At 45.0% G+C, this 25,705-nt stretch overlaps 1 protein-coding gene across 1 annotated transcript in view; it reads left to right on the forward strand.

Moving 5' to 3' along the window:
• Positions 1 to 7: 7 nt before the first annotated feature.
• The window catches only part of FGF2 (fibroblast growth factor 2), a 73,304-nt gene continuing 47,606 nt past the window's right edge, over positions 8 to 25,705 (forward strand). Inside the window, exon 1 of the mRNA XM_019534015.1 lies at positions 8 to 202. Within this exon, the coding sequence (XP_019389560.1) occupies positions 25 to 202 (178 nt within the window). The 5' untranslated portion in view covers positions 8 to 24. The remainder of the gene's footprint in view (positions 203 to 25,705) is intronic.

A 25,705-nucleotide genomic window follows, 5' to 3' on the forward strand; every position in this document is an offset into this window, starting at 1 on the left:
CGCCGGGGCGGCGCTGGGGGGCGCATGGCGGCGGGCAGCATCACCACCCTGCCCGCGCTGCCCGACGACGGCGGCGGCGGCACCTTCCCGCCGGGCCACTTCAAGGAGCCCAAGCGGCTGTACTGCAAGAACGGCGGCTTCTTCCTGCGCATCAACCCCGACGGCAGGGTGGACGGCGTCCGCGAGAAGAGCGACCCACACAGTGAGTCCCCCCACTCGGCCCGACGGCGCGGCCTCCCCCCTCCCCGCGCCGGCGTCAGCGCTCGTGTGCGGGGATGGAGGGGGGCAGAGGGCGACCCCCTCGGGAAGCGGCGCCTCGGCCCGGTCGTCCGGCCCTGAGGGCTTGGGTTCAAGGACCCTGAGGCTCTGCCGCTCCCCCTGCGATGGGTACAAGTGCCCTGTCTCCGCTGCAGTAACGCTCCCCTCTCCCCCTGCCCTTCGCCTCGTGTACGGACGTTCTCTGGTTCGGCTGCGATAAGACTGTCTTCAATGCATACAAGGTCTCAGTTTCGAGTACAGTAAGACTGTCTCCCTCGCTAGTGTATGCAGATTCTCTGCCTTTCTTGTTTTTTGGTTTTGTTTTTTTTTTGGCATCTGTAAAATTGACATCACGATTCCTGCTTACTTCAGACAGCGGGGTAGTGCCAGGTCTACTGGGCTTGTGACATGATGGGGTTCTTCACTTTTTTTTGTCCCCTTTTTTAATGCTGATCTATCTCCCTTAATATTAAAGGAGAATAGAGGTTCATTTGGTAGGGAGACTTGTACCTCTGTCCCTGAACAAATTTCTCCACTTCTCTCTTTCTCCTCTTTAATGTATAGAAATTTCTGTCTCTGTGTTTTTTTTATTTTTTTGCTTTTACTTTTTTTGGTATCTGTAAAATTAGTATCATGATTCCTGCCTACTTCAGGCAGTGGCATAGTGCCAGGTCTTTACCAGGCTTGTGATGTGAGGAGGTTCTTTACTGCTTTATTTTTCACTTTTTTTATACTGATCCATCTTCCTTAACATTTAAGGGGAATAGAAATTCATTTGGAAGGGAGACTTGTATCTCTGTCCCCGAATAGATTTCTCCATTTCTCTTTCTTTCTCTTTACTGTATATAAATTCTCTGTTTTTTTTTTCTTTTCCTTTTCCTTAGTATCTGTAAAGTTAGTATCATGATTCCTCCCTACTTCAGGCAGCAGCGCAGTGCCAGATCTTTACCAGGCTTGTGACGTGATGAGGTTCTTCACTGCTTTTTTTTCCACTCTTTTTTTTATATACTGACATTAAAGGAGAAGGGAGACTTGTTGTACCTCTTTCCCTGAGCAGATTTCCCCATTTGTTTCCCGCGCTGTTATGTATAATACAGGTTCTATTTCTCAAATACAATAAAACTCCCTTTTTAAAGTATAAAAGTTCTGTCTCAGCTTTCTGGATATGTGAAATTTGGTATCATGATTCCTGAAAATTGGTATCATGATTCAAGGAGTGGTAGAGTGTGAAATCTTTATAAAGCTTATAACATGAATAGGTTCTTCACAACTTTTTTTTTTCACTTTTATACTGCTCAAACTCGCTTATTATTAATGGAGAATACAAGCTCACTTCAGTAGAGAGACTTATACCTCTGTCCCTGAATGGATCTTTTTCTCTCTGTCAAACAAACAAAGAAACGAAAGACCAACTTTATTTTTGGTTGTTTTAAACGATAGTTTTCCTTTTGTATGGAATCATTTTTTTTCACTAAAAAAATCAGTATTACAAAACTTGAACTGCTGCCACCGGAGTACTGTTTGGGAAAGGTATCACCTCTCCAAGTGAATCAGAAAGGCAGATTTACTTTTGCTGTCAGAGTAGACAGGCATGTCTGCCTGAATCCTAGCTACTCTACTCTCTGCATCATTGGGACCTGTTGCTAAGTGTGGAATCTTGTGGGATGATCAGATGGAGCTCAGCTTCCCAGTTCCGTCCTCTATTTTTATCAGAAAACAAAAATCATAAAACATTTTCAAAGTATTTCATAGCCTGTGCACCGTACTTGCCAATCCAACATCAATTTGTTACTGTCTATTGTTCAGGAACTGTGAAAGCTGCCAGTGAAATTTCCTTCAAAATAATTATGTATGGCAGTACTGTGTAACAACTCTATTTTGGGCCTACTCAGCACTGCTTTGTTCTGCCAGCAACATTTTGACTAAGTCTACGCTCAAAACTCCTCTCAGGCTTTAGAACCCCCCCCTTTCCAGGAAAAGTTATACTACCTCTCCTGAGCAAAAGAAGACATCTGCCATTCTTTGTGCAGATGCTGCCCTGCCTCCTGCCATGGTCTTTTCTGTAGCTATTTATGGATACGCTTTATGCTCTGTTGTCATAGATGCTCCATTGTAACATGTATGGAGGTGCTAGAAGTACATGGTTGTCATCAAGCAGCAGAACTAGATAAGCGTAGACAAGCCCTTCTATGTTTCTTGATCTGTGGAAGTTTGGAAACCTGCTATACTTGTACATCTTGATTAGAGAATGAACTACTGTAGGACAGCTGGCCTCAGCAGCAAAGGAAACAATGCCTGACTAGAGCAGATAGCTGCAGCACAAAGTAAACAAAAGATGCAGCCCTAGTCTTTACCTGTTGTTAGCTTGACCCCCTAAACAGACAGGAAAGAGAAAGATGATCTGCGAGAGAAGTAGGAGGAGGAAACAGGTGTACATAGGAAGTGCATGCAGGTGGTGAAGACAAAAAAAATTACACAAGTAGGGCACAAATAGGGATGAAGAGCCTTTCCTTAGAATCTGACATCCTTTCCTATGAAAACTTTTCTTTTAGCTTTGGTTTTTGGATAACATTTGCCAAGACCCTTTATTAAATCCTGGAGGAATGTTGCAGCAACCTGTTTCCTGACCTGGGATGACTGGGAGTAGGTTGGGTATAATTTGCCTGTTTTGTTGTGGTGTTTGCCTTGTACGTTCACTTTTTTTCTCTATTATTTCTATGATTTTTGCTTGAGAGAGGATGACAGATAAAGACATAAATTGCACTTAGTGGCACTGCAGTACAATAAATTGTAACATATTACTTTTCAAGTTTGTAGGCCCCAAATAAGGCATTAAATTCATAAGGGAGGTGGCCTGATCGTAGCTCTTGTCGTTTTCATGACATCTCTGGATGCTGTATGGAAAATCTAAAATAACATACATAGCCCACTTCAGACCTCTGCGTTTTGGAAATGTAGTTCTTTACAGGAAATATGTCTTATTCATTCTCTTGACACACGTTGTCACCTCAAAAAAAAATGGCTACGAAGATATATATGGAATCTAATGTAAAGGGAAGAAGGCTGTAGCAAAGGATGTGAAGCAAGAACTCCTGAGTTTTCAAAGTGTCTCTGCTATGTCCTTTTGTGGCTCAGTGCTTGACTATTATGGGGATAGTACTATTAGTAACTCTCATCAGTTCAAATTCACTCTGACGGTATAGGCCAAAAAACACCCATTCAGCTTAGTTGAGCTGTGAGCTATAGTTGTTCTGAATGTTTTTCTTGGTCTTAAAACACCCTGATACCTATTCCTTTTGGCCCTGACTTGCAGGGAAAATATAGTGATAAAAGAAATTTTGATTTGAAATTCTGGAGTCTTTTTAAATATGTGGAGGGGGGAAGGGTTGTTCCTCTTAAGCATTATCTGTACTAGAAATGTTAAATGTGCTTCAGCAGTAACTTCACTGGTGGGATATTATGGCTAAAAGTTTTAGTGCCAATACTTTCTTATACTCTTCTACCACCCATTCAACTTTTTAGCCTTTTTATCTTTGGCTTCTCCTTTCTTGTGTGTTTTCTATCCATTCTCAGCCCCCCATCTTTGTCTATCCCTTTCCTTTTCTTCTCAGTGCCTCTTCAGTTTTACCATGCCACACTAAGGCTGTATGCTCATTTCTACCAAAAGAAATTTCTTCTGGTAGAAAAATAGCTCAGGAGCTGGACTGTACAGAGATTCTTCCAGCCCCATGGCTAGAGAGCTGCATGGGTGAGCTCTTCAACCAGGGGGCACTAGAGGGTTACTCCCTGGACCACTCTTGCCTTCAAGGGTGCCCATTAATTGAAGGCCTGTCCTCTTCCATGCCTGGGAGAGGAGCAAGCTATCAAGTGGCAGTGAGCAGCTACTGAAAAGTTATGTGGTGGGGGGAAACACTCAGCTGCTGTGGCAAGGCACTGGGCACCCTGCAGCAGGGGCCTGGAGCCTGCCTTGCCCAGTGCTGCTCCAAGCTGACCCAGAGCAATGCAGAGCAAAGTGGGGGCATTTTGCTGTGGTGGGCCAGTGATTTAAAGGCTGGAGGCCCAGAGTGAGGCTCAAGGAAAGCCTCCACAACCTGGCTGCTGACTCCTTGCTCCTGGCTCCCCTTTGCTGCTCCACAGCCCAGGTAGGCAAGGGAGCGCTGGATCAGGGGACACTTTCTCAGAGCTCTGCTCTCAGCCACTGGCTTTTAAATCATCTGGGCAGCCAGGCTTGGAAGGGGAAGCCAGCAGGAGCCAGCAACCCCCCCATCTCTTCCTGAAAATAGGGACTGTCTCACTGGTTTGAAGGAGTTGTAGCTTCTGCTCCCTTCACCTCCCAGTTTTCCAGGGTGGGTGGGGAGTGTATAAATGTTCGGTCTTCCAAGAGAAACTCACCTAGGAGCAATTTAACTCTGGTTGTTCCCAGGTTATTTTTCTCCTACAGTGGCCATTTTTGCTGTGGGAGAAAAATCCTGAATGTCTGAGTGCTTTTGGTTTCTACTGGAAGAACAAAGATTCTCTTGTTCAGAAATGAATGCCTGTAAGTGGCTTAACATTTTTTTTCTTTTGTGGTTAGGGCTGGAATAGTGATTAGAGCAAACTACTGCCTAAACCCCTGATATGATTTCTACCCTAAACTGAAGCTGGCCCTACCCTAAGAGCCCCAGATCCACATGCACTTTGTACTTATTGGTCATCCATCAAGAAGTCATTCTCACTATAAACCCAGATGACCCTGAAAATTGTAATCCTTAGTGGGGTGGGGCTCTTGTTTTGTAGCATCTTCTGCTGTAGGAGCATCAGTAGGCCCATCAGTAGGGCCTGGTTTAAACTGGGGATCCAGCTCATGAATATTGTGGCCCGACCACGGTGGGGGCCACCACCTTCACGGTGCCCCATCCAATACCCCCTGATTGGCTAAGGGGACAGGTTTAGGGCCATCTGGCAGGCTGAGCCTGCCCTCCAGTGCCAGGCTGGGGGAAGGGATCAGGAGTGTCCTGCTTGAGTGGGTGAGGGGAAGATAAAGGGTGCAAGGTACGCAGGTGGGGGCTGGAGACTGCCAGCATTGCTTGCACACGGGGGAGGCCGCCGCCTCTCAGTGTTGCCGACTGCTGACCCTGCCCTCATCCCCAGTTCTGCTCGCACGTGGTGGAGCCACCGTCCCTTTGCCTTGCCTCCTGTTGCCTCTGCCTCTGCCCCTGACTCTTCTCCGCAGACGGGAGCCATTTGGGGCAGCGCTGAGCGCTTCCCTTTCACTGCCCATCTGACCACACCCAGTGATGCACCACCACTGCTGCTGCTGTTGCAACACAATGAACTCCCCAGCAAGTGGCCATATTATGTCATTTTGCTGCAAATCTCATTTTTCATGAAAATTGTTTCATTTTGAGATTTTGCAATTTAAACCAGGCCCTATCTATCAGTGAAGAGTATCGGTGCATGGAAAGAGAGCAATCCTGAGCAGCCTGCTTCTCAGTTCCATTTCCAGGCATCACACATCAGTCAACCGTGGACTACTTGGTTCTAGCCTCCTTCCATCTTCCGCTCTGCTTATCAAAGCACCTTCCTGAAGATCAGATTTGTGCTGGGGCACCAGCAAGACATTGTCTTGTTCTGTGTCACGGGTAGGCAGGTATTTGGGTGTGAATGCCACATAGGGAGTTTTGGTGAACTGTTGCAGGCCAGGTCAGCACTGTCTTCTGTGATGAGATGACTGGCTGTGTGGATACAGGGAGACCAGTGGATGTGGTATACCTTGATTTTAGCAAGGCTTTTGATACAGTCTCCCACAACAGGCTTGCAGGCAAGATAAGGAAATATGGTCTGGATGAATGGACTGTAAGGTGGTTAGAAAACTGGCTGGAGCATTGGGCTTACAGAGTAGTAATCGATGGCTCAATGTCTAGTTGGCAGCTGATGTCAAGTGGAGTGTCCCAGGGATCAGTCCTGGGCCTGGTTTTGTTCAATGTCTTCATCAACAACCTGGAAGATGACATAGAATGCACCCTTAGCAAGTCTGCAGATGACACCAAGCTGCGGGGAGTAGTAGATATGTGGGAGGGTAGGGCTAGGATTCAGAGTGACCTAGGCCAGGGATTGTCAACCAGGGGTACTTGAGCAGGCCCTAGCAGGTGTGTGTGAGCAGCTGCCGCATGTGAGCTTCCCCTGGCCTGTGGGGGTGCCTGGCCAGATGCGGGGGGCGGCGGAAACTCACATATGGTGGCTGCCGCCATTCTGTAGCTGGCTGCGCCCCTCCCCCGCAGCTCCTTGTCTAGCCACATGCTGCCAACCCCCCCAGTTGGTGGTTGTGGGTACACTGCTCCGCATCTGGCCACCATGGGTTACAATGATGGAAAATGGTTGAAAACCCCTGACCTAGACAAATTGGAGGACTGGGCCAAAAGGCATCTCATGAGGTTCAACAAGGACTAGTGCAAAGTCCTGCACTTAGGACAGAACCAGCCCATGCACCAGTACAGACTGGGGGCTGACTGGCTGGGCAGCAGCTCTGCAGAAAAGGACCTGGGGGCTACAGTGGACAATAAGCTGATATCGACCAACAGTGTGCCCTTGTTCCAAAGAAGGATAACATCATACTGTGCTGCATAGGTAGAAGTGTTGCCAGCAGGTCAAGGGAAGTGATTATTCCCCTCTATTCAGGACTGGTGAGGCCACATCTGGAGTACTGTGTTCAGTTTTGGGCCCCCTACTACAGAAAGGATGTGGATAAATTGTACAGGGTCCATTGGAGGGCATCCAAAATAGTGAGATGGCTGGGGGACATGACTTACAAGGAAAGACTGAGGGAACTGCTTAAGAGGAGACTGAGTAGGGATTTAATAGTAGCCTTCAACTACTTGAAGGGAGGTTCAGAAGAGGCTGAAGCTGGACTGTTCTCAGTGGTGGCAGGTGACGGAACAAGAAGCAACCGTCTCAAGTTGCAGCAAGGGAAGTTTAGGTTAGATATCTCTCACTAGGAGGGTAGTAAAACACTGGAATGGGTACCTAAAGAGGTGGTGGAATCTCCATCCTTGGAGGTTTTTAAAACCTGGCTAGACAAAGCTTGGGCTGGGATGATCTGGTCGGGGACGGTCCTGCCTTGAGCAGGGTGTTGGACTCCCTCCTGAGGTCCCTTCCAACCGTAATTTTCTCTGATCCCCCTGCCTGCAAGAGCTCACCAAAACTCCCTAAATTGAGGGCTATGCTTTTCTCTCTCTCCCTCTTTTCTCTCTCCCTTCCCCCTCCTACCCCATCCACAGCTGCAGCAAGCCCCAATCCCCACCCCAATCCGGAACATGCCAGCCACATCCGCAGTTTACATCAGCACCTGCCTGGCATGCTGGAAACAGCCCCAGGCAGGAACTGGTATCAGCTGTGGAAATGGCAGGCAGGTTAGGGATGGGGATCAGGGTGTCCACTTGGGTCCACGGTTGACACCTTGCATCAGTGCTGGGTGGAAACAGCCCTGCCTGCCCAGCACCATGCAGCAGCCGGAGCCACCAGCTTCCTGTGGGCTGGATTTCATGAGTTTGCAGCTGCCTACCTGCAGTTGGCGGGCCAGATTTCCCACCCCTTCTCTATGTAATAGAGGCACAGAGTTTGTGCAATTCGCACTTTCAAAATAAATTGATTTTTGGAGAGTGAATACTTAAATTTTTCTATATCCGTTGAAAAAATAATATAATAAATAAATGTTTTATATTGGTCGTTTTTTTTTCTTTACTCACGATTGAAGAACAAGTACCAATATTATGTAGTCTGTTCTGTGGAGTGTCACAAAAGTAAATTATTTTTCATTTGTACTATGCTTAGGTGAAAATGTAACTATTTAACAAACATAAGAAATGGTGATGACTGAGATCATATGATTCACATAGCAATAAAATAGGATAACGCATGTATCATGGTAGATATTGGCACATCTCGTATGCATTGTAAAATTACTTCAGTGAAGAAATGGCTATCTCCCTGTATGACACACCCTAGCCTAGAGTGGTTGTTTTTTCTAAAATGCGTGGGACAGGCCAACAAAAGACAAAAGGCACTTTGTACCATTTAAAAACACATGCACAATACACAAAACAAAACAAAAAAAGGTTTGTTGCCAGTGGCTTTATTCAGCAGGGCAGCACAAAGTATCCACTATTTATTTTAGAAACCTTGGTGGTATCTCTTTCATAATTGCCAGCAAAAGGGGGAGGTGCACTTGTGCATTCAATTCACAATAGATACCAGGAGGGAGATAGACTGGGTCTGGATATTAAGTCTCTCCTGCCGAGAGATGGCCAGGTTTAAACACTTCAGCTGCTCAGGCCAGGAATATAGTAGGTCTTCCAGGAAGAGCTACATTTCCAGGTAATCTCTTTGTCCTGAGCCAAACTCATGTCATTCATGAAGGAAGAATGATGTTCCAGCCTACATGGTTCATGAAAATAAGTCTCTGCCCTTAAAATCAGTCAACAGGTGTGACCTCTGTCCACCTTGATACCAATCTCTGAGACTACTTCTTTATCCTCAGTAACTGTCCCCTGTTCCATAGATATTACTGCAAAAAAACATAGTGTAGGGTAGTACAGACCCAGGAGAACTTTGTCTCAAGCAGTTAAGAGCCTACATAGCCAGTGAAAGCCTATGTGTAAATAGTTTTGGAAAAATTAAACTATTTTCCCAGTAATGATTTAATTAATTTTATCAAAAGCATCTGCTACTTAACAATGAGGAAAGCAATAAATATTTTGAAAAGACTGTATTAATATGATTGTATTTTGTAACATACTGATTTGAGTTGAGTAGAAGTTGGAATATGATCCCTTTATATACTGATTCTGGTATAATCAAGTGCGACTTTCAGAAATGACACAAAAACACTTATTGACACTTCAAGAGTTCAATAGACAAGCATCTTTAATTTAAATGCCTTTAAAATAGTGGTTAAAGCTCCAAAATCTCCTTTCTACTTGGAGGTCTAGTGGACACGGCTAGAACTTTTGAAGTGCTCAGCCCTTAGAACAGGGGCGGGCAATTATTTTGGACAGAGGGCCGCTTACTGACTTTTGGCAAGCCATTGAGGACTGCATGTCAGGCAGCCAGGGGTAGATAAATATTAATCTTCTGAATTTTCAAGGGGCCCCACAGGCTGAATAGAATGGCCTGGCGGGCCACATCTGGCACACAGGCTGCATTTTGCCCACCCCTGCCTTAGCAGCTCCTGTTCTTCTCTCTAGCAGCCCTTTGATACTGAGCTCTTTTAAGACTCAGTACTCTAGGAGCCAAGTAGGAGCTAAACGTCTTGAAAAACAGGCTCCAACAATGGCTGATGACCATTCTTGCAAGTCTGGTCTTGTATTTCAAGTCACATCATTGCTTTCATGCATGTTGCTTTCTTGAAATATTCTTCACAATTATCTAGCAGAATAAATGGGTAGATCTTCGATCTGGTTCTCCCATAGTAATCCTAGTAACTTTGTCGGGTAACCGAAGAAACCTATGAAGTCTTCCAGACTCTGGGATACAGCTTGCTTTGAGGCACGAGGTAGGGCAGAACTGTCATAAAGGAAGGACAACAACATTTTTCTTTTGCCTCTTATGACTTACTAAGATTTATTGTATGGTTACTAAGATTTATTGTATGGTGGTGCAAGGCTTAGGTTACCAATGTTTCAGGATGATAGTGTTGGAGCTGAGATGCCACCTGATGCATCCTCGTTTACTACAAGCTAGCTGTCCTGGGTTGGAGAAGTCTGAGCAGGCTGAGAGTTGGAGTGGTTGTGTTGTGGAACCTACAATAGAGAGGGGCATCGCAACATACATGCCAGTCATAGTCTGTAGACAGGATCCACATTCTGGATGTCACTTTTAGACCAGTGAGTTACCCTGCTTTTTCCTAGCACTGCCTTGAATGCAGTGGAGGCTCTGCTCTCAGAACAAGATACTTTGTCACCTTAGTTATATCAGAAATGTTTGTTCTTGCATTGTTCCTCAAGAAAAATTAAACAAGGGGGCTAATGCTTTTTTTGTCCGATGAATAATAGTTTTGCAGGCAAAACTTCTGGTATGGAGATGTGTCTGTCTGTCTAGATAGTACCAATAAATAGTAGTTTAAAGGTGAACTGTGTTAATTACTTAACTGTTACTTGTGTTGATGCAATAGACAAGTTGAGGCTCAAGCCAGCCTCATTAAATTTAAGGCACCCCTTGGAAAATGCCAGCTCTTAGGTTTCAGGGTTTTTTTGACTATGGAAAAAAATAGAGTGATTTTTGTGTTGCAAAGAACTCAGAAAAACCACAACCTGTCAGAATGTCTTTGACACTGTGAATTCCTGTTTGAAATCTCTGGGTTTATTTTGTGAATCCTGTCAGTGTTCATACAGGATTCATTTAAAAGGATCTTGTGGCACCACAAGGGGTAAGAGCACCCAGACTGAGAATCATTACAATAGACAAATGCTCTGATGCGAAGTTGTTTACATCAATGAGTGTCATTTCCATTGACTTACAGGCATATTGTATCGCAAGATCAGAAAGTTACATCAAAGGCATCTGAAAAGTATTAAAGGTTATGTTGTATTTTCTAATAAGTGCAGGATATGAAATAAATGTAGTGAACACCTGTGTTAACTGGAAAAGGGGCAACACTGTTTAGCCAGTGGAATAACAATCATATCACTCAAAATGACATGAAATATAGGTCATATTTTTTATGACTTTATTTAGCTCCAAAAATTACCCCTCAGTGGGCGCATCTACATTTGTGATTAATGTCCAGAAATAATGCTCTGGAGTTTATTTGTGTGCAGAGCACAGAGCCCAGTTGGAGCAGCCGGGGCTGGCAGGTGACCCTGGGAGGAGGGTGTCAGCCTTCCAGCCCAGGGCTGCTCTGACTAGGCTCCACATGCTGCGGAGCAGCTGGCTAGGATATAAGGGTGCGTTAGCCAGCCCCTCCTGCAGCATGTGGAGCCTAGTGAGAGCAGGCCTGGGCTATCTGACCTCCCCCCACCAGACCATGGAGCCTAGCCCAGTCAGAAAGCCCAAGGCTGAATCAATTCAGTCTTGCAGATTAGTCTAAAATGCACAGATTAAATTGAAACAGAAGTGGGCAGACATCTACCTTTGATTCAGGAAATGCAGCCACATGCCTGCAGTGGCTCAGGCCAGAAGCCAGGGGGTACTTTTGTGTTTTAGCACAGTTCTCTGGCTGTGTGATCACTTCCTCTTCCTGCTGCCCCCAAGGTCTCTGGGATTTGTAGTTCTGAATTACAACAGCAGGACTCTGCAGGGTTGCTCATCACTTCCTCTTCCTACTTCCAGGTGCCTCTGGGATTTGTAGTCCACAGTTGCAGGCAGCAATAAGTTTGAGTTGGAGAAGGGGTGTTTAACTCCCTTCCCTGGTCCCAGACCCTAACTGGGATTTGCCTGGTAGGGGGTAGTCCTCCCTTGCAGACTGGGCTGCATCCCCAGCCTGACTTGACTTCCTTCCCACTCCTCAGCCAGCCCTCACTGCTCTGGCTGGGGACCAGAGGGGCAGGGCCAGCTCTGCTCTCTGAAGCAGACAGCCCAGCGCAGCCCAGCCCAGGGCTGGAAAGCATGCTGGGGGGCTGTGATTTAACTTGAACCAGGAAGGGGTCTGGGGCAGAAGTTTCATAAACAAAGTTTGACCCAAATCAGGTAAGTCTGATATACTACATTCAACAAGGTTTATCTTAAACCAGTTTCAGCCATTTTGAAGCTGGTTTATGTGTACTGAACATACGTTGTGTTGTAGGTTTAAACCAGTTTCTGATCACTTAAACCAGTTTATGTGTAACTTCTGTCCCTAGCCCATGTGCTGCAGAGCAGCTGGCTGGGGCATGAAGGTACTTCAGCTTGGGGACCCCCTGCTGGTTAGCTCTGGACTGAAGCACCCATGGGAGTTTATTAGTTTTCTTCTCCCTAATAGGGGCACATGTGTAAATGCTGAGATGTTTACCGCACAGTTAATTAGTCAACTGTGCAGTAAATATCTCATGTGGATGTGCCTGGTACACCATATTATATAATACAATATTATATCATTTAACATGATAAAACACACATTGACTTCTTATATATAGAAAGTGTGCATGCATGTGTGTATGACTAACTTGTAAAATACAGGTACATAGACTGTTGTGATAATGGAAGGGTTGATTATTTTGCTTTATATTGTCAATATTTTATTTACTTTTATGTTGAATTAATCATTTGCTTCAAACTTTCAGTGCTACCTTAATCTGAGCTTTACATGATGGTCTGTATTTATGGTTCAATTTATGGACCACCTCCAATGAGCTGGAGAATATTCTGTTTCCCCTGCAGAGCTGCTAGGCATCTGGAGTATTCAGACTTATGCTGTACAGTATTAATACTCTCTAATGAGACTAAAAAAAGTTATTAACATGGAATATTATGTAAAGCATTAAAAAAATATAGTGATTTCTGTGTGCTCATTATAGCTGTGACCTTTGCAAATTAAAACATTATGATTAAATTTTATTTCTGATTAACTCTTGAATTGGTGCTATTATTGTGAGAAAAAAATTGAAATAAGGCCAATTCCTATGTTACCTAATTTGTTTAGGCCATCTGTCTCCAAAACTCCTTTTATATAAACTAAACTTAGATGACAGGTGCGTGTATAAATAAATATTTCGTTTTGTGCAAAGAACAGATGAGAAGCTACTTCTTCATAAGTTCATCCAGGGACCATATTTATGTTGGTGGTTTTTTTAAGTTACGTAAGTAATATCTAGAATTTATTTGGCCTAGGCTGCTTTATAGTAATGATGATGATGATGATGATATTTTTTTATTATTGATCCAATAATTTCTTTGAAGTTTTAAGAGCTCACTGTACTGAAATGTGAAATTATAAACTATTACATATTTACTCACACATGATCACTCCCTCAGTCTTATTAAAGAAGCTTCTGTTTGGTGTCATAAAATACATCTTAATTTACCAAAAAAGAAAAGGAACTAAAATTTGTATTTTGATATAACTTTTAATATATTCTTGAGTGTTATACAGAAATAATGTATCCCTGCATTATTTCAGAATACTTTTGAGCTCGTGGCTTATATTAAGAAACTGCCTTAGTTTTGAACAAATTGGGGCTTTTTTATATTTTAAAAATAAAGTAAGATTTTGCTTTAAATATGTGATCTGTTCATACAGTAATGTAAATACTAAGTTTGTGAATTATGGCATCTTCTACATAAAGTGTTAGTAAACACTTCTTTCTAGCTGACTTTTCCCATATAAAGATACTACTGTGTCCAGTTTTGCATCCCTCAGTTCAACAAAAATATGGACAAATTAGAAAAAGTTCAGTGGAGAGCAACAAAAATGATTACAGGGAAACATGACCTACAAAGATAGGCTTGACCGAACTAGGATTATTTAGTTTGGAGAATTCAGACACCTGTAATGAAGGCTATTCTTTGTTGTTTTACAGGACAGGACAAACACAGTGGTCTTAAATTGCAGAAAGGAAAACTGAGGTTAGATATTAGGAAGGATTTTCTTATTATGAGGGTAGTTAAGGATTGGTACAGGTTTCTCATTGATTGTGGAATCTCCATATTTGGAAGGTTTGTAAGGGCAGGTTAGACAAAACACTCTGATGAGATAGTTTGGACAGGGAAAAGAGTTTAGAGTGCTGGGAAAATGAAGAACAAACTGTATTCCTGTATTTGTCATGTAGTGGCAATAGGGTGAATTGGTGATGTGTCTGTTACAATACTTACCTTGTTTTAGGATTGTGGCAGAGATCACAAAATAAGGGGAGCTTTGAAGTTTGGGGCATTTTTTTTGCCTTGAAATGCAAAAAATAAAGTCCTGATATTTGTGGTTGTGAAATACTTTTGTTTGTTTGTAAGAAGCATGAATCTTGTTGTTCTGGATACAGTCCAACTTGAATATTCGGTTCTGCTCATCTAAACTTGCCTTGCAATTTCAGACATATGTAATGCAGTAATAGTATCCTCTTCTTCCCTTAGCCTGTTGCTCAGCATGCTCTGCACTATTAATGCTGTGATCCCCACCATGTTCTGAGCCACACTAGAAAGATTTACTGCCAGAAGTTCTTCCAGCAGCCAGCCAAGTATTTTGGGCAGAGAGTCTTCACATTTGGCACATGCAGTGTGTTGTTAACATCAACTTGTATCAGGAAGCTGTGGAGAGGCATTTCAGATATACCCCCTTTCACTATCTGGTAGACTACATTGTGGGAAATGTTTTCAGTGTATTATAGTGCTGTCACCACATACTGTGGAATATTAACACTCCTCTCAGAGTAAAATGGCAATTTAAGATCAAATTCCCAACAAGTCCCTTTGTTACGCATCATTGCTGCTCCTTATTATGCCACTTTCCCTTCTTGCTGCTGTTTTGCTACCAGGCATATGAATGCCATACTGCCAAACTGATTTATCTTGAGTAGTTTAAGTGAAGGATGAGGCCTTTTTTATATTTGTAGAATTAGAGTAGAGGGCCTGAGGATGACTTTGGGGTCCAGGTGGAATTTTTGTGGCTGTACAAGGAGGAAGAGCTGCTGGCACTGAGTGATGGGACTGGATCACGTTGCAGACATAAACTGTAACTGCAGGACTTTGAAATATAGCAGGCTGCATTCCAGGAAGGTTATGTGCTGAAATCTTCCCTCAGTCCTTCAGCGTACAGATCTTAAGATGAGAACTGCTTTGTTAGATGACTAAGGAATGTGCTCTGCAGGACCGAAGGGCAGATTGAGATCCTATTCATGATATCCCCGTAAGGAGACTATTCCTAATGTTGTTGTTGCATGTTATATAGGGCATCATCTTTGCAAGGCATAGGAGGACAGGTAAGCTGTTCATGTTCATGTCAGGGTGGACAGGTAAGCTGTTCATGTTCTTTGCTGATTTTTGTGAGTAAGTTGAGGCAAGACAAGTTACTAGTGCTACCAGAGATAGTGTGTCTCTGTAGGAAACTTTTAAGAGGTGCTTTTACACTGTACAGGCAGTCCTCGACAACGTTGTGAGTTGCAATGTTTTGCACATGCAACATTTATAAATTGATACCCTGTTTCAACTTTACATTGCCAGTTTTGATTTACAATGCTTGATCAGATGCCATGCCATGCCAGCAAACTGTGGCTGTGCTGTGTCGCTCATCTCCCTGGAGAACATCTGTCCAACCTTCCTTGGACACTTTCTTTAAGAAAGCAGACAAGACTCCCGAGAAGACTTCAGCCAAGAACCCTTGAAAAGTCACCTCACAGTTATGTCAAAGAAGTCCTTCCAAATCAATATGATTGCTATTTACAAAATAAATACGTTAATGTAGCTATATTACTGACCTCTAATTGATCCAGTACAAAACTGCCAAAAATGGCAGGCATGGTCTAAATTAGTTCAGCTACACAAGTGACCTAACTTAGATCAGGAATGGGTTAACCCAATCTTGTAAATGTCTGCATGGGTTTGGAGTGCAGCCCCAGGGCTAGGAAAGCCCAGCCCCAGGGCTGTGCTCTTTCTACCTCTGCTCCATCTTTTCACCCCAGGTAGGCTATTTTTAACCTTCAATGCCCAGATGGACAACCTCCTCTGGATAATCGGTGTCCATTGTGACATTTATCTTAGTCTGCTTCCCTTGACACTTGGCATCTCTTCCAAAGGTTGAGTACCAAGTCCACCTGAAGGGTCAACATGGCTATTTTAGGCCCTTTGCTGAAGGAGATCCGTCTCGTCTCCTATACATAAGCAGCTCTGGGACCTAGCAGGGAGTCTATTAACCTTTCTTTCCTTATGCACAAACTAATCAGAGAAACTGAGCCATGCACCATTATTACAACATGAACACATTTAAAACAAATACTACAATATTACCCATAGTCTGTATGTCGTAAAAAGTATTAAATGTATGACAGGTGGTCATAATTCCTCAGTATATATTGACAGTGAGAGTCTTGAAGGGCCAGAAAAGGTTGCTGCTTGAGAGGTCTGACTGTCAACTGGGGCTGGGTGCTGTCAGTTTTTTCAAATCCACAATCCATTTAGAGGCTCTTAATAAATATCATAATAAGACACCTGTCTCTCCCAAGAGAAACAAGACAGCTCCAACTAGCAATATCTGTGCAAAGATTTAATGGAACATGTACAGTTTTACATTCTTTTTTTCTACCCAGTGGACTGCAAAACTCTTCAAGTTTTAACATTAATTCCTCGTACCTGCTAGTTAATGAGTTTTGTGAGTTTATTTTGTACGGTTCTTCTGTCTTTCATCACTGTAGTCCATGTAACTGTAGTTCAGAATTGATGCACTATTACTGCTAGTTACTATGATACAGCATTGTATTTGATTGCTTTGAAGCTGCTTTTCTGCTTGTTTATTTTTAGGTGTTGCCTATCACAGCTATTACAAAATGAAGCAGCTAGTTTGAAATAGAATTTTGTCCCTGTTCATAGTTGCTATTTTGAGAGGAAAGTGAGGAGATGGGCGGCATGTTTTCAGGGCATATCTGCATCATTGGTATCCTCTCTTTCGTATGACATTTTAGGATTAAAACATTGTGGCAGGGCATCTTTGGTGCCTGCCACTTTAAGAGATTTGAGCAGGCTGTGAAGCAGCCAGCAGGTGCAATGCAGCCTAATGAGGTGGTCACATGAACATGGGAGGGCTTCTGGATTGGAGGATGGGGCTGAGCTGCCTCATTATAAACCCAGGCCCTCAGAGCTGAGAGGGTGCTTGCTGGAGAGAGCTGGAGGGATAACATCGCCCTGCCGGAGCTGCTGCTCCCAGAACACCTGGAGGACAGGGTAGGACATCTGGGGATGGAGGAGGTTCCTGGTCCTGGGGAATGACCTAAAATTACACCCTGCTAGGGAGGATGGTCTGATGGGGTTGCCTGTGACGGGGTGGTCCCCAGGAAATGCCACACCAGTGCCACCCTAGTGAAAGGCAAGTATGGGGCACTGTATAACCTCAGCCCCCACGATGTGGTGGCTTACCCTGTAGAGGGGACAGATAAAGAGTGTAGGCATGTCATCAGGCCTGGGACCCAAAGGGGCATTCAGCCCTAGCGAGGAGGCCGAATAGTGGGCCCAGTGAGGGCATGTGAGAAGGCTGCGTAGAGTAGGGTCTGCATGAGTGTGCCTGAAGGACTGTGCATAGGCTGGCCTCGATGACTAACTGGGTGAGCTGAGTTTGGAGGGGCCCAAGAAGGCGGACCTGTATGATGGAGAGAGGGTGAGCGGCTCTTTAACCTGACTGGAGAAACTCTTGATTGGTCAATGCTGGGGCCAGGACTAGAATGGTCAAAGGGCCAGAGCGCCCACCACGAGGAATGGCCAGAGCCAGAGGCCTAGTGTTCTGATTGGCCTGGAGGTGAGGCCAGGGGCTGTGCAGCCAAAGGTCCCAGAGGGGGCCATGCCTGAGAAGGGGAAGGGTTCAGGGACCTTGGCAGCCCAGAATGAGGGCAGAGTAGACTGCCTGAGGAGGGGGGATCCAGGTGGGGTCTGAATATCAGGCTGGCAAAGAGTATGAGATCCATTGTAGGGCTGAAGCCACATAGTGATGCCATCTGCGAGGCATGGGACATGGTACAAGGGGAGGTTTGGTGCCACGTATTATTGTATTTCTATCTCAGCTTTGTCATTTTTTTCCTGGATTCCCCATCCAAAACATCTACTAATAAAAGTAAATCTGCTCTTGGCATTGGGCAGTAAATGGGTAGCCTCCTGCCTTGTTAACATCTACTAATTGATTTCATCAAAAGCATGGCAGGTGAGACAGTTGGGTGGACTAATGATTTGACTGGCCGCAAAACGGCCCCCTGTCACAAACATTCATAGATTAATATCTTAATTTGGTAGCCATTTGACTGTTTCAGGGGTAGCTGCATGGATTGATTTGTGATCTCCATTAAATAATCTAACTGGGCAGTTGTTCACAATGTTGCATCATCTGGAAAACTGCACCACGGTTGCAACCCAGACTCTCTTTGATTCCCCATTTATGGAGTAGGTCTCATTAAATTGGGTCCCATGAAATTATACCTAATCTGTGCTTCATTTCTCCATGTTTACTTATTTTAATTGGTCCTGCTGAGTTTCAGTTCGCCCGTGGCTCTCTGTCATAACACCACTTCTATCCTTGTCCTCAGTGATCTTCCTCTTGATCTCTGATTATTGGGTGATAGAGTGCTTGTACACGTGATGCCATTAACATGTATACATAATGAACATGTCACTTTGTGTGGCTGAATGGCATCACAGTGTATACATGCAAGACTTTTGGAGGTTTTAAATGACTTTGTATCATTGCAAACTCAACTACATCCAGATGTAGTTTAGTTTGCAGTGTTGCAAATTTCAGCAATGCAGCTGTCAGCTCCCTCCCTGGCTGTGAGGTGGGCAGGCTCCACAGAAAAAAGGATCAGGCCTGTCATTCCTTCTACCTCCAGTAGGCTCCAGTGGCCAGCAGTACAGCTGGGGCTGCCCGGGAACGGGGTGGCTTGCCTCTGGGGCAGTGCAGAGAGGTGTCAGGACAGCGGCTGGGTGTACTGGTGGGTGGAGAAGGTGGTGGGGATGGTGCACAGGGCACTGGAAGCCTGGGTGAGCTGCCAGCTGGCTGGGTAATGTCCCAGGTCGGAGGCCTGATCCAACTGTTCCCTGAGACCATCCACTGGAAGCCTGCTGGGCAGTGCTCCCCAGGTGTGCTCGGGGAGCACTTGCATTGGGCTGGGTGCTGCTTCTAAATGGGGGCAGCACCTGGCATGCTAGCAGCTCACATGGGTGGTCCCAGGGGGTGTCACCACTGCGGAGTGAAGGACTGGGTCCCTCCCACAGCTCAGGGTCTGTTTGGCCCACTGGCAGCTCGCCCCCTGGCCACAGGCAGTCTCCAGCTTGGGGAAAAAAAACGGGATTGGGCCCCTTGCTGTAACATGACAAAAAAATTGAAACGGTTTAGTTCTCAGGGTTTTATTTTATGCCCCACTATTTCAAGTTAGGGGGCATACATAAAACCTTAGGGATTAAACCCCCATCACGTGTACAAGCACCCATCCTAGTACAGGTTGTGAGATGTCCACTGGTCTTGGCAGGAAGGTGTTGGCTCAGTGTGTTCCGAACCTGTCTTCTGTGGGCTTTATTTTGGTGAAAAGTGACAGTGACATGCTTCTGGTTTGTTCATTGTAGTCTTATGTGATCCTTTCTGCTGTTCTGAAGTTTTCTGGCTACGCCTCATATAAATGAGGCCTGGAATGGATTCTGCGCCATGTCTTGAAATTAATAGAACTGAGGAAGAGGAGTCTGTAATTCTGATGAGCGTTTCCTATGAAATCTGAAGGGAAGTTAGGAAGTTATCCAGTTTATTTTTTCTGCATTTGTTACTTGGATCATCCAGTAGACTTTCAGCTCCCCCCCCCCTTTTTTTTTATACAGTTCTGGAAAAAAGCCTCTCAGAAAAGTGCAGGGGACCAGAGGGCAGTACAGACCCTTTCTTCATGAGATCTCAGGGTTCACATGCAATCCAAGTCAGCTGTAGAAGCTGTTGCCATTCACTCGTCTGACGTGTTGTAGCTTGCCTTATTCCCTTATGACCCTATTATTTTAAATGTCAGCACAGGGTGGAAACACAATTCAATGGGAGGGAAACATAGATGAATTAATTCCCAGGGTGGGAGAGTTAGTATCCTTCTGATTACAACACCCATAGTTGAAATAGTGATGTGTTTTCTTTTTCTTTTTAATTTCAGTTTTTAGTAATTTGATGTTTTGTATAAACGGTCTTTAAAGTCTGGCCTGGGGGATGTCTGCTTTGATTTAGCCTTGTGGAGCTGAGAAAAACAAAGGTGACATAGTCGTTTCCTCTGTCATCTATTGGCAGGACTTTAAGAATTGAGGCCACCAACTCAGAGGAGGACATGTGATTCCCAATAAGCAGTAATGCCAGTTCTCATTAAATAGTTGTGAGACTCCCGATTTCCAAATCAAATTAATCCTAACTCATGATACACCCTGAAATCTGGGCATGTGTAGAGAGCACCCAGCTGATAAGTCTGTGGAGGGGGAGGGGCTGGGGAGAAAGGGAAGCGGGGTGGGGGGCAGATTGAGGCCCCCACAGTGAGAGAGGGAGCAGGGCAGGTGCTGGGGTGAATGGGGCCCTGTCGCCAGGGTGGGTCGTGTGGTGGGTAGGTCCTCAGTGTGTGTGGGTGTGCGCCCCCCCGCTGTAGTGCATACCCCAGGGGGCAACATGAGGGGGGCATGTGCAGAGGCGGGGTGCCCGCTGTGGGCTGTGGCTCTGTACCCTGCTGTGCCCCAGGAGCTCAGCTGCGTGACACCATTGCTGTGCTGGCTACACGGGGTGTCCTCCGTCTGCCCAGTGGCAGAAAGCATACTGGCATTGTGTGGCTGATCTCCTGGGGCAAGGACAGCAGGGTGTAGAGCCTTGAGCCCGTAGCGGGCAGTGCCTCTGCCTCACAGGGGGCACATGCCCCCCATGCCTCCCTCAGAGGTGCACGCAGCTGTGGAGAGCTATGCCCCCCCTACGTGCCTCTGGACAACATGCCCTGGGGCCCCATTCACCCCAGTCCCTGCCCCACTCCCTCCCTCATCATGGGGACCTCGATCTGCCCCCCCACGTTTCTCTTTCTCCTTATCTTCCACTTAGCAGCTGGGTGCTGTCTGTGTATCTATCTGTGTGTGTGTCTGTTCCTCATTTCCAAGGCACAGCCCCCCAGCCCTGCTGCTGCTTCTTACTCCTGACTCATAGTACCCCACATTCTGCCAGGGTTTGCGGGGACCTTCCCTCCCCAGGCTCCAATCCCCCTTAGCCCTCTACAGCTTCACAAGTAACTCACACTCACACACTTCAAAAATAGCATCTCATGACTTACATGCCAATCTCTTGATGTTTTTGAAGAGGTCTTCTCATGATTTTTGTCACAGTGGGGTTGATAGTACTGAATAAGGTCTTTTCTTTATCAAATCATGCCACTTCATTTTTCTATTCCTATCCATAACTCTATCATCCTTGGCACATCCTCCTTTCTTATCACCACTTTCTGTTACTCTTCTTGGTTTTTCTAAAAAGTCATCCTTAAATCTTATGACTACACCTTAGCTGTCTCTCACCTCTAGTACAATTGTTTTATGCTGACACTCCTCATACTTTTTATAACCTTCGAGTCTTTGCATAATTCCACTGAACCTCTCTTCCCCTCTCCCTACTCTTGTTACTTCATAATCCTAGTATGGTTTTGCTTCTTCATCTTCTTGCACCCTTTTAGGATACATTTTCATATTTGCAGCTCCTTCCGTTGTCTTTCTGAGATATAGGGTCTCCATCTTTCAGATCCCTTCTCAAAACATACCTTTTTTTGCTCAACCTTTCCATAATGACCTCTGCAGGATTTCTTTCCATCTTCCTGAATTTGTGTATCGTCACATGCTAAAACTCGATTTTAAGATCTTTGGCCCAAGGATTTATGTTTTATATAAGCAGCAAAAGTGTGTTAGATTAGTATAAAACCAACTGTTTCAAATTTTCAAGACTCTTTTTCTGATGTGTAATAAGATTATTCTTTAAATGACCTATTTTAATCCTGTGCACATGCCTTGCCAAATGTGGAGTTTATGATGAAGGAGAAAATGGCACACTTTCAAGCCAGTATTTCTTGGCTTCTACTAAAGAAATTAATAGCTATTTAAAAATACAGTCTTTATTTATCCTTTCTCCAAAGATAGAGATATATAACTGGTTGTGGCTTGATTCAGTTTGCAAGTTATTATACATTTTTCAGTCCTTAAAAAAAGCCAAAACCCAGCAATCTGAGATTCAGCTCCAAAATTAATATCTTTCTTTGGCCTTGCTTGAAGATTAGCAAATCATATGATTGGATTTTTTTTCTATGATGTATTGTCCCAAACTTCAGTATTGGAAGAATGGAAAAGCATTGTGGAAAAGAGTTCAGAAAGGTACATCTCCTGGGCAATGCTAAATGACGAAATGTTGCCAAGTGTACATGGCATGTATTTATAGATTTGCAATTCAGTGGAAGGTTTTATTTTTAGTGTTCTTCAACATCTTTGTACAGATAAATCACATTTGCTGCTTTGAGGAGCTTAAATTAGGAGATGGGTGGACAAGATGCATAATTAATACTTTCTATAGAACTATAATTTCTTAAAATATATATTTTAAGTGATTTCATGAAACACTGATCCTGGAAGTACATTGGTTTTTTAGCAGCATGCCAGAGTTTTTAGAATGGTAGAAAAACACTCGCTAAACTTCTACAGAATGTCCTGTACCTTCTGTCAGGACTGAAATAACAGCAGAAGTTCCCGAATATTTTTCACTTCCACTCCTAAATTACTGTGTTCTGCTGAAAGGCTGCTGCTTTTGGCTAAGTTGTGGAGAAAGAATACTTCAGCAGTAATTTGAAAAGAAATTACTTTTCGCATTCTCTGTCTTCAGAAATACCCTTTGTCTTGTATTTTAGGTTGCTCTCATTACTGTTGTATGTATGTACATTTACTTTGTTACACATGTAAACCCAGTTGAGTATTCATTAAATCATCTGACAATGGCATGGTAAAAAACATGCCCAAAGGGTCTTGGGAGACTAACTACAATTTGCAGGATGTTGTAATGGACATCTCTTTCTAGCAGTGGCAATTTTAAATGTTGGTAGTGACTGAACACTTAAACAGTTGTCAGTGGCTTTTGTTTTGAGTATTAACAATTGAAGGTTATTACACATTCTGCATTCACACACAGAAGATGCTACCAGCTGGAGCTACCTTACAAAATCGGGGTCCGTTTACTGGTGGCCCTGCTCACCTGTTATGGGCCAACTGCCTGCCTTCTCTCCTGCCATGCCTTGTTGTTAATTAAGCGGGAGGCTGCCCATTGTATGCCCCAATGCCAGGCGGTGCTATCTGTGGCTCCATTCCTCCCCTACACCGCAGCCCGAACCTCACAGATGGTATTTATAAATTCTTCTTTATGTTGGGTTCTTGGCCACTGTGGGCCTACCCCTTTTCTCTCTAGCTAGGCCTGTCAGTCAAAAAAACCCCACTAATCAGGGTTTGACTTCCAGGCTCTAGCTCTCAAAAAAAAAACCAAAAACAAAACAACCCCACTTGGGCTCCTGCCCCTCTGTGGTTCTGCTCACCCCCGAATACTGCGCCCTCTCTGGCGCTGGGGTCCCCACACTGCAGTGGGCCCTCAATGAGGCCTCCTCCTTCCCTGACTAGCCTCACCCAAACCACCGGTCTTAACATTCAACACAAAACATAGGCTTCTATGGTCATATAATGGAAAAATGATAATACAGAAACAAGAGAGGCAACATGCCTGCTTACTTTAGATGATCATGAGGATGGCTCAGGGCATGGCGTAGTCTTCTGACAGAGACTGCGGCCACAGCACTGTGGTCATTGGGAGTCTGCCTCCCTGCTGCCCCTCTGGTCTCCTCCACGTGCCATTTGTAGGGTCCTGTCCTTCTTCTTCTTGACACCTGACCGGCTGGCAGGGCTTGAACCTTAACCCCTACTTGACCAGCCGGCTGTGACTGGAAGATTCTGGACTTAAAGGGACCACCCTGTCTCTTAGTAACAGGGTTAGGGTTCCCTGTTACAGGTAGTTACAGAATATTTTTTACACAAAGGTGGGTTTCAGCATTTTATGTCATTTGTTTAAGAGGAGTTTGTTTATTTTCTATCGTCTTTATTTACATTTAATTTACAGATATTTCCTAATTCTTTTTCTGTTTTTAAACAAGCATTGGAACTCTTTGATCCAGTGTTTATGATGTAAAAACATATATTGTCTTGAAATAAACATGAGATTGGAAACATTTAAATGTGGCATCACTGAATGAAAAGGCAAGAGGCATAGGGCCTTTTTAAAGAGAAATTCGCCAGAGGAGAAATAGCTCACTCCAGATCAGTTTATCTGTCTCTGTGAATAGATGTCCATTTGGAAGGATTATGGCCTTGATTCTTGTCCCGGGAAATGCCATGATGAAGAATATTTACTGGCAGCTCAGAGCATAGCACATGAGGGGCGGAAGGACGAGTCCGTGCGGCTCATCAGCCACTTGTTTATTCAGCTGTGGCCGGCCATTGATGTCAGTGCTAAACGCCGGCTGGCGAGACTAAAAATGGCGGCGCACGCTGCGGTCGGGACGGAGAGACAGGAGGAGTGGGCTTGGAGCTGATGCAGGGGAGAGGTGGGGGTGGGGGAGGCGTCTGACTGAGCCCGAGCCAGGGGAGAAGCGGGTCCACCACGGCAGTGGGGGACAGCAGTGGGCCTGGCCCGATGTGGCAAAGACTGGGAAGGGAAGGAGCGGGCCTCCTGCCCTCAGGCCCAGTCCCACTCCTCCCCCAACCCCCCTCCCCTGCGTCGGCTCCAAGTCTACTTCTTCCGTCCTCCCCCCACTGCCACTAGATTGGCCTGGACCTGCTGCTTCCCCTGCCATGGTGGCCCAGCTTCTCCCCAGCCTCAGGTCCAGTCCTCCTCTGCACTGGCCCAGGCCCACTCCTCCCCTTCCACCACCGCAACTCAGATCACCCCTGAGCCTACGCTTTTCCAGGCTAAAGAGTCCCATGTCTCTCAGCCTTGTAGTCCTTGAGGGTCCTTAACCCACTGTGAGAACCTGGGGTCCTTCCTTTAGCCTGAAGTACAAAATGTAGCCTCTCTTAGCCAGACCAAGGGCACACGAAAGCATACACTTATCCTCGCCCAGTGAGGCCACCACATTTTGTATAGCGTGTGTGTGTGTGTGTGTGTGTGTGTGTGTGTGTGTGTGTGTGTGTGTGGGGGGGGCTTTATTGGTTACAGAGGGTAGACTTGGCGAAGGGTACAGGATAGAGATGCATCACAGAATAACCTTAATGTGGCTAGGTAGCTTTGAACACGCATTACTTTACAGCAAACTATATTTCTAGATAAGTTTCAAGTTACTTGCAAGTATCATCCAGAGACTGATTGATTGATTTTTTTCCTCTGGAGGCAGGCAATTCCTGGTCAGTTTCAGAAGAGAGAGCTGCAGATGTTCACTGCTGTGTGCATTTTCATCATGGCCCTGCCCCCCTCATGCTTGGCAGCCCTAGCTTATAAATGCCTACTGACATCACCTTTGGGGGCCCAGTGAAGGCTAGGCATAGTCTGACACCAGCCAACCAATTCAAAAAGCATCACTGGTCATCTCAGAGATTGACATCTTTTGAGCCACTACCCCTCCGCCATGAGGTTACTACTTAGAACAATAGAAAGTGCCTGCTTCAGGTCACATAGGCAGAGCTGGTTGCTTAGCAGCCACAGTGATAGACAGGTAAGAAGGCAATGATAGAGGGAAGAAAAACTAACCAGAGAAACAGGGAAGAGACTGGGGATGGAAATCCTCTACACGTCCCCACTTACTGTCCGACATAGCTGTGGTCC

The sequence above is a fragment of the Crocodylus porosus genome, unplaced genomic scaffold, assembly GCF_001723895.1.
Source record: "Crocodylus porosus isolate Cpor-Errol unplaced genomic scaffold, CroPor_comp1, whole genome shotgun sequence".
NCBI lineage: Eukaryota > Metazoa > Chordata > Crocodylia > Crocodylidae > Crocodylus > Crocodylus porosus.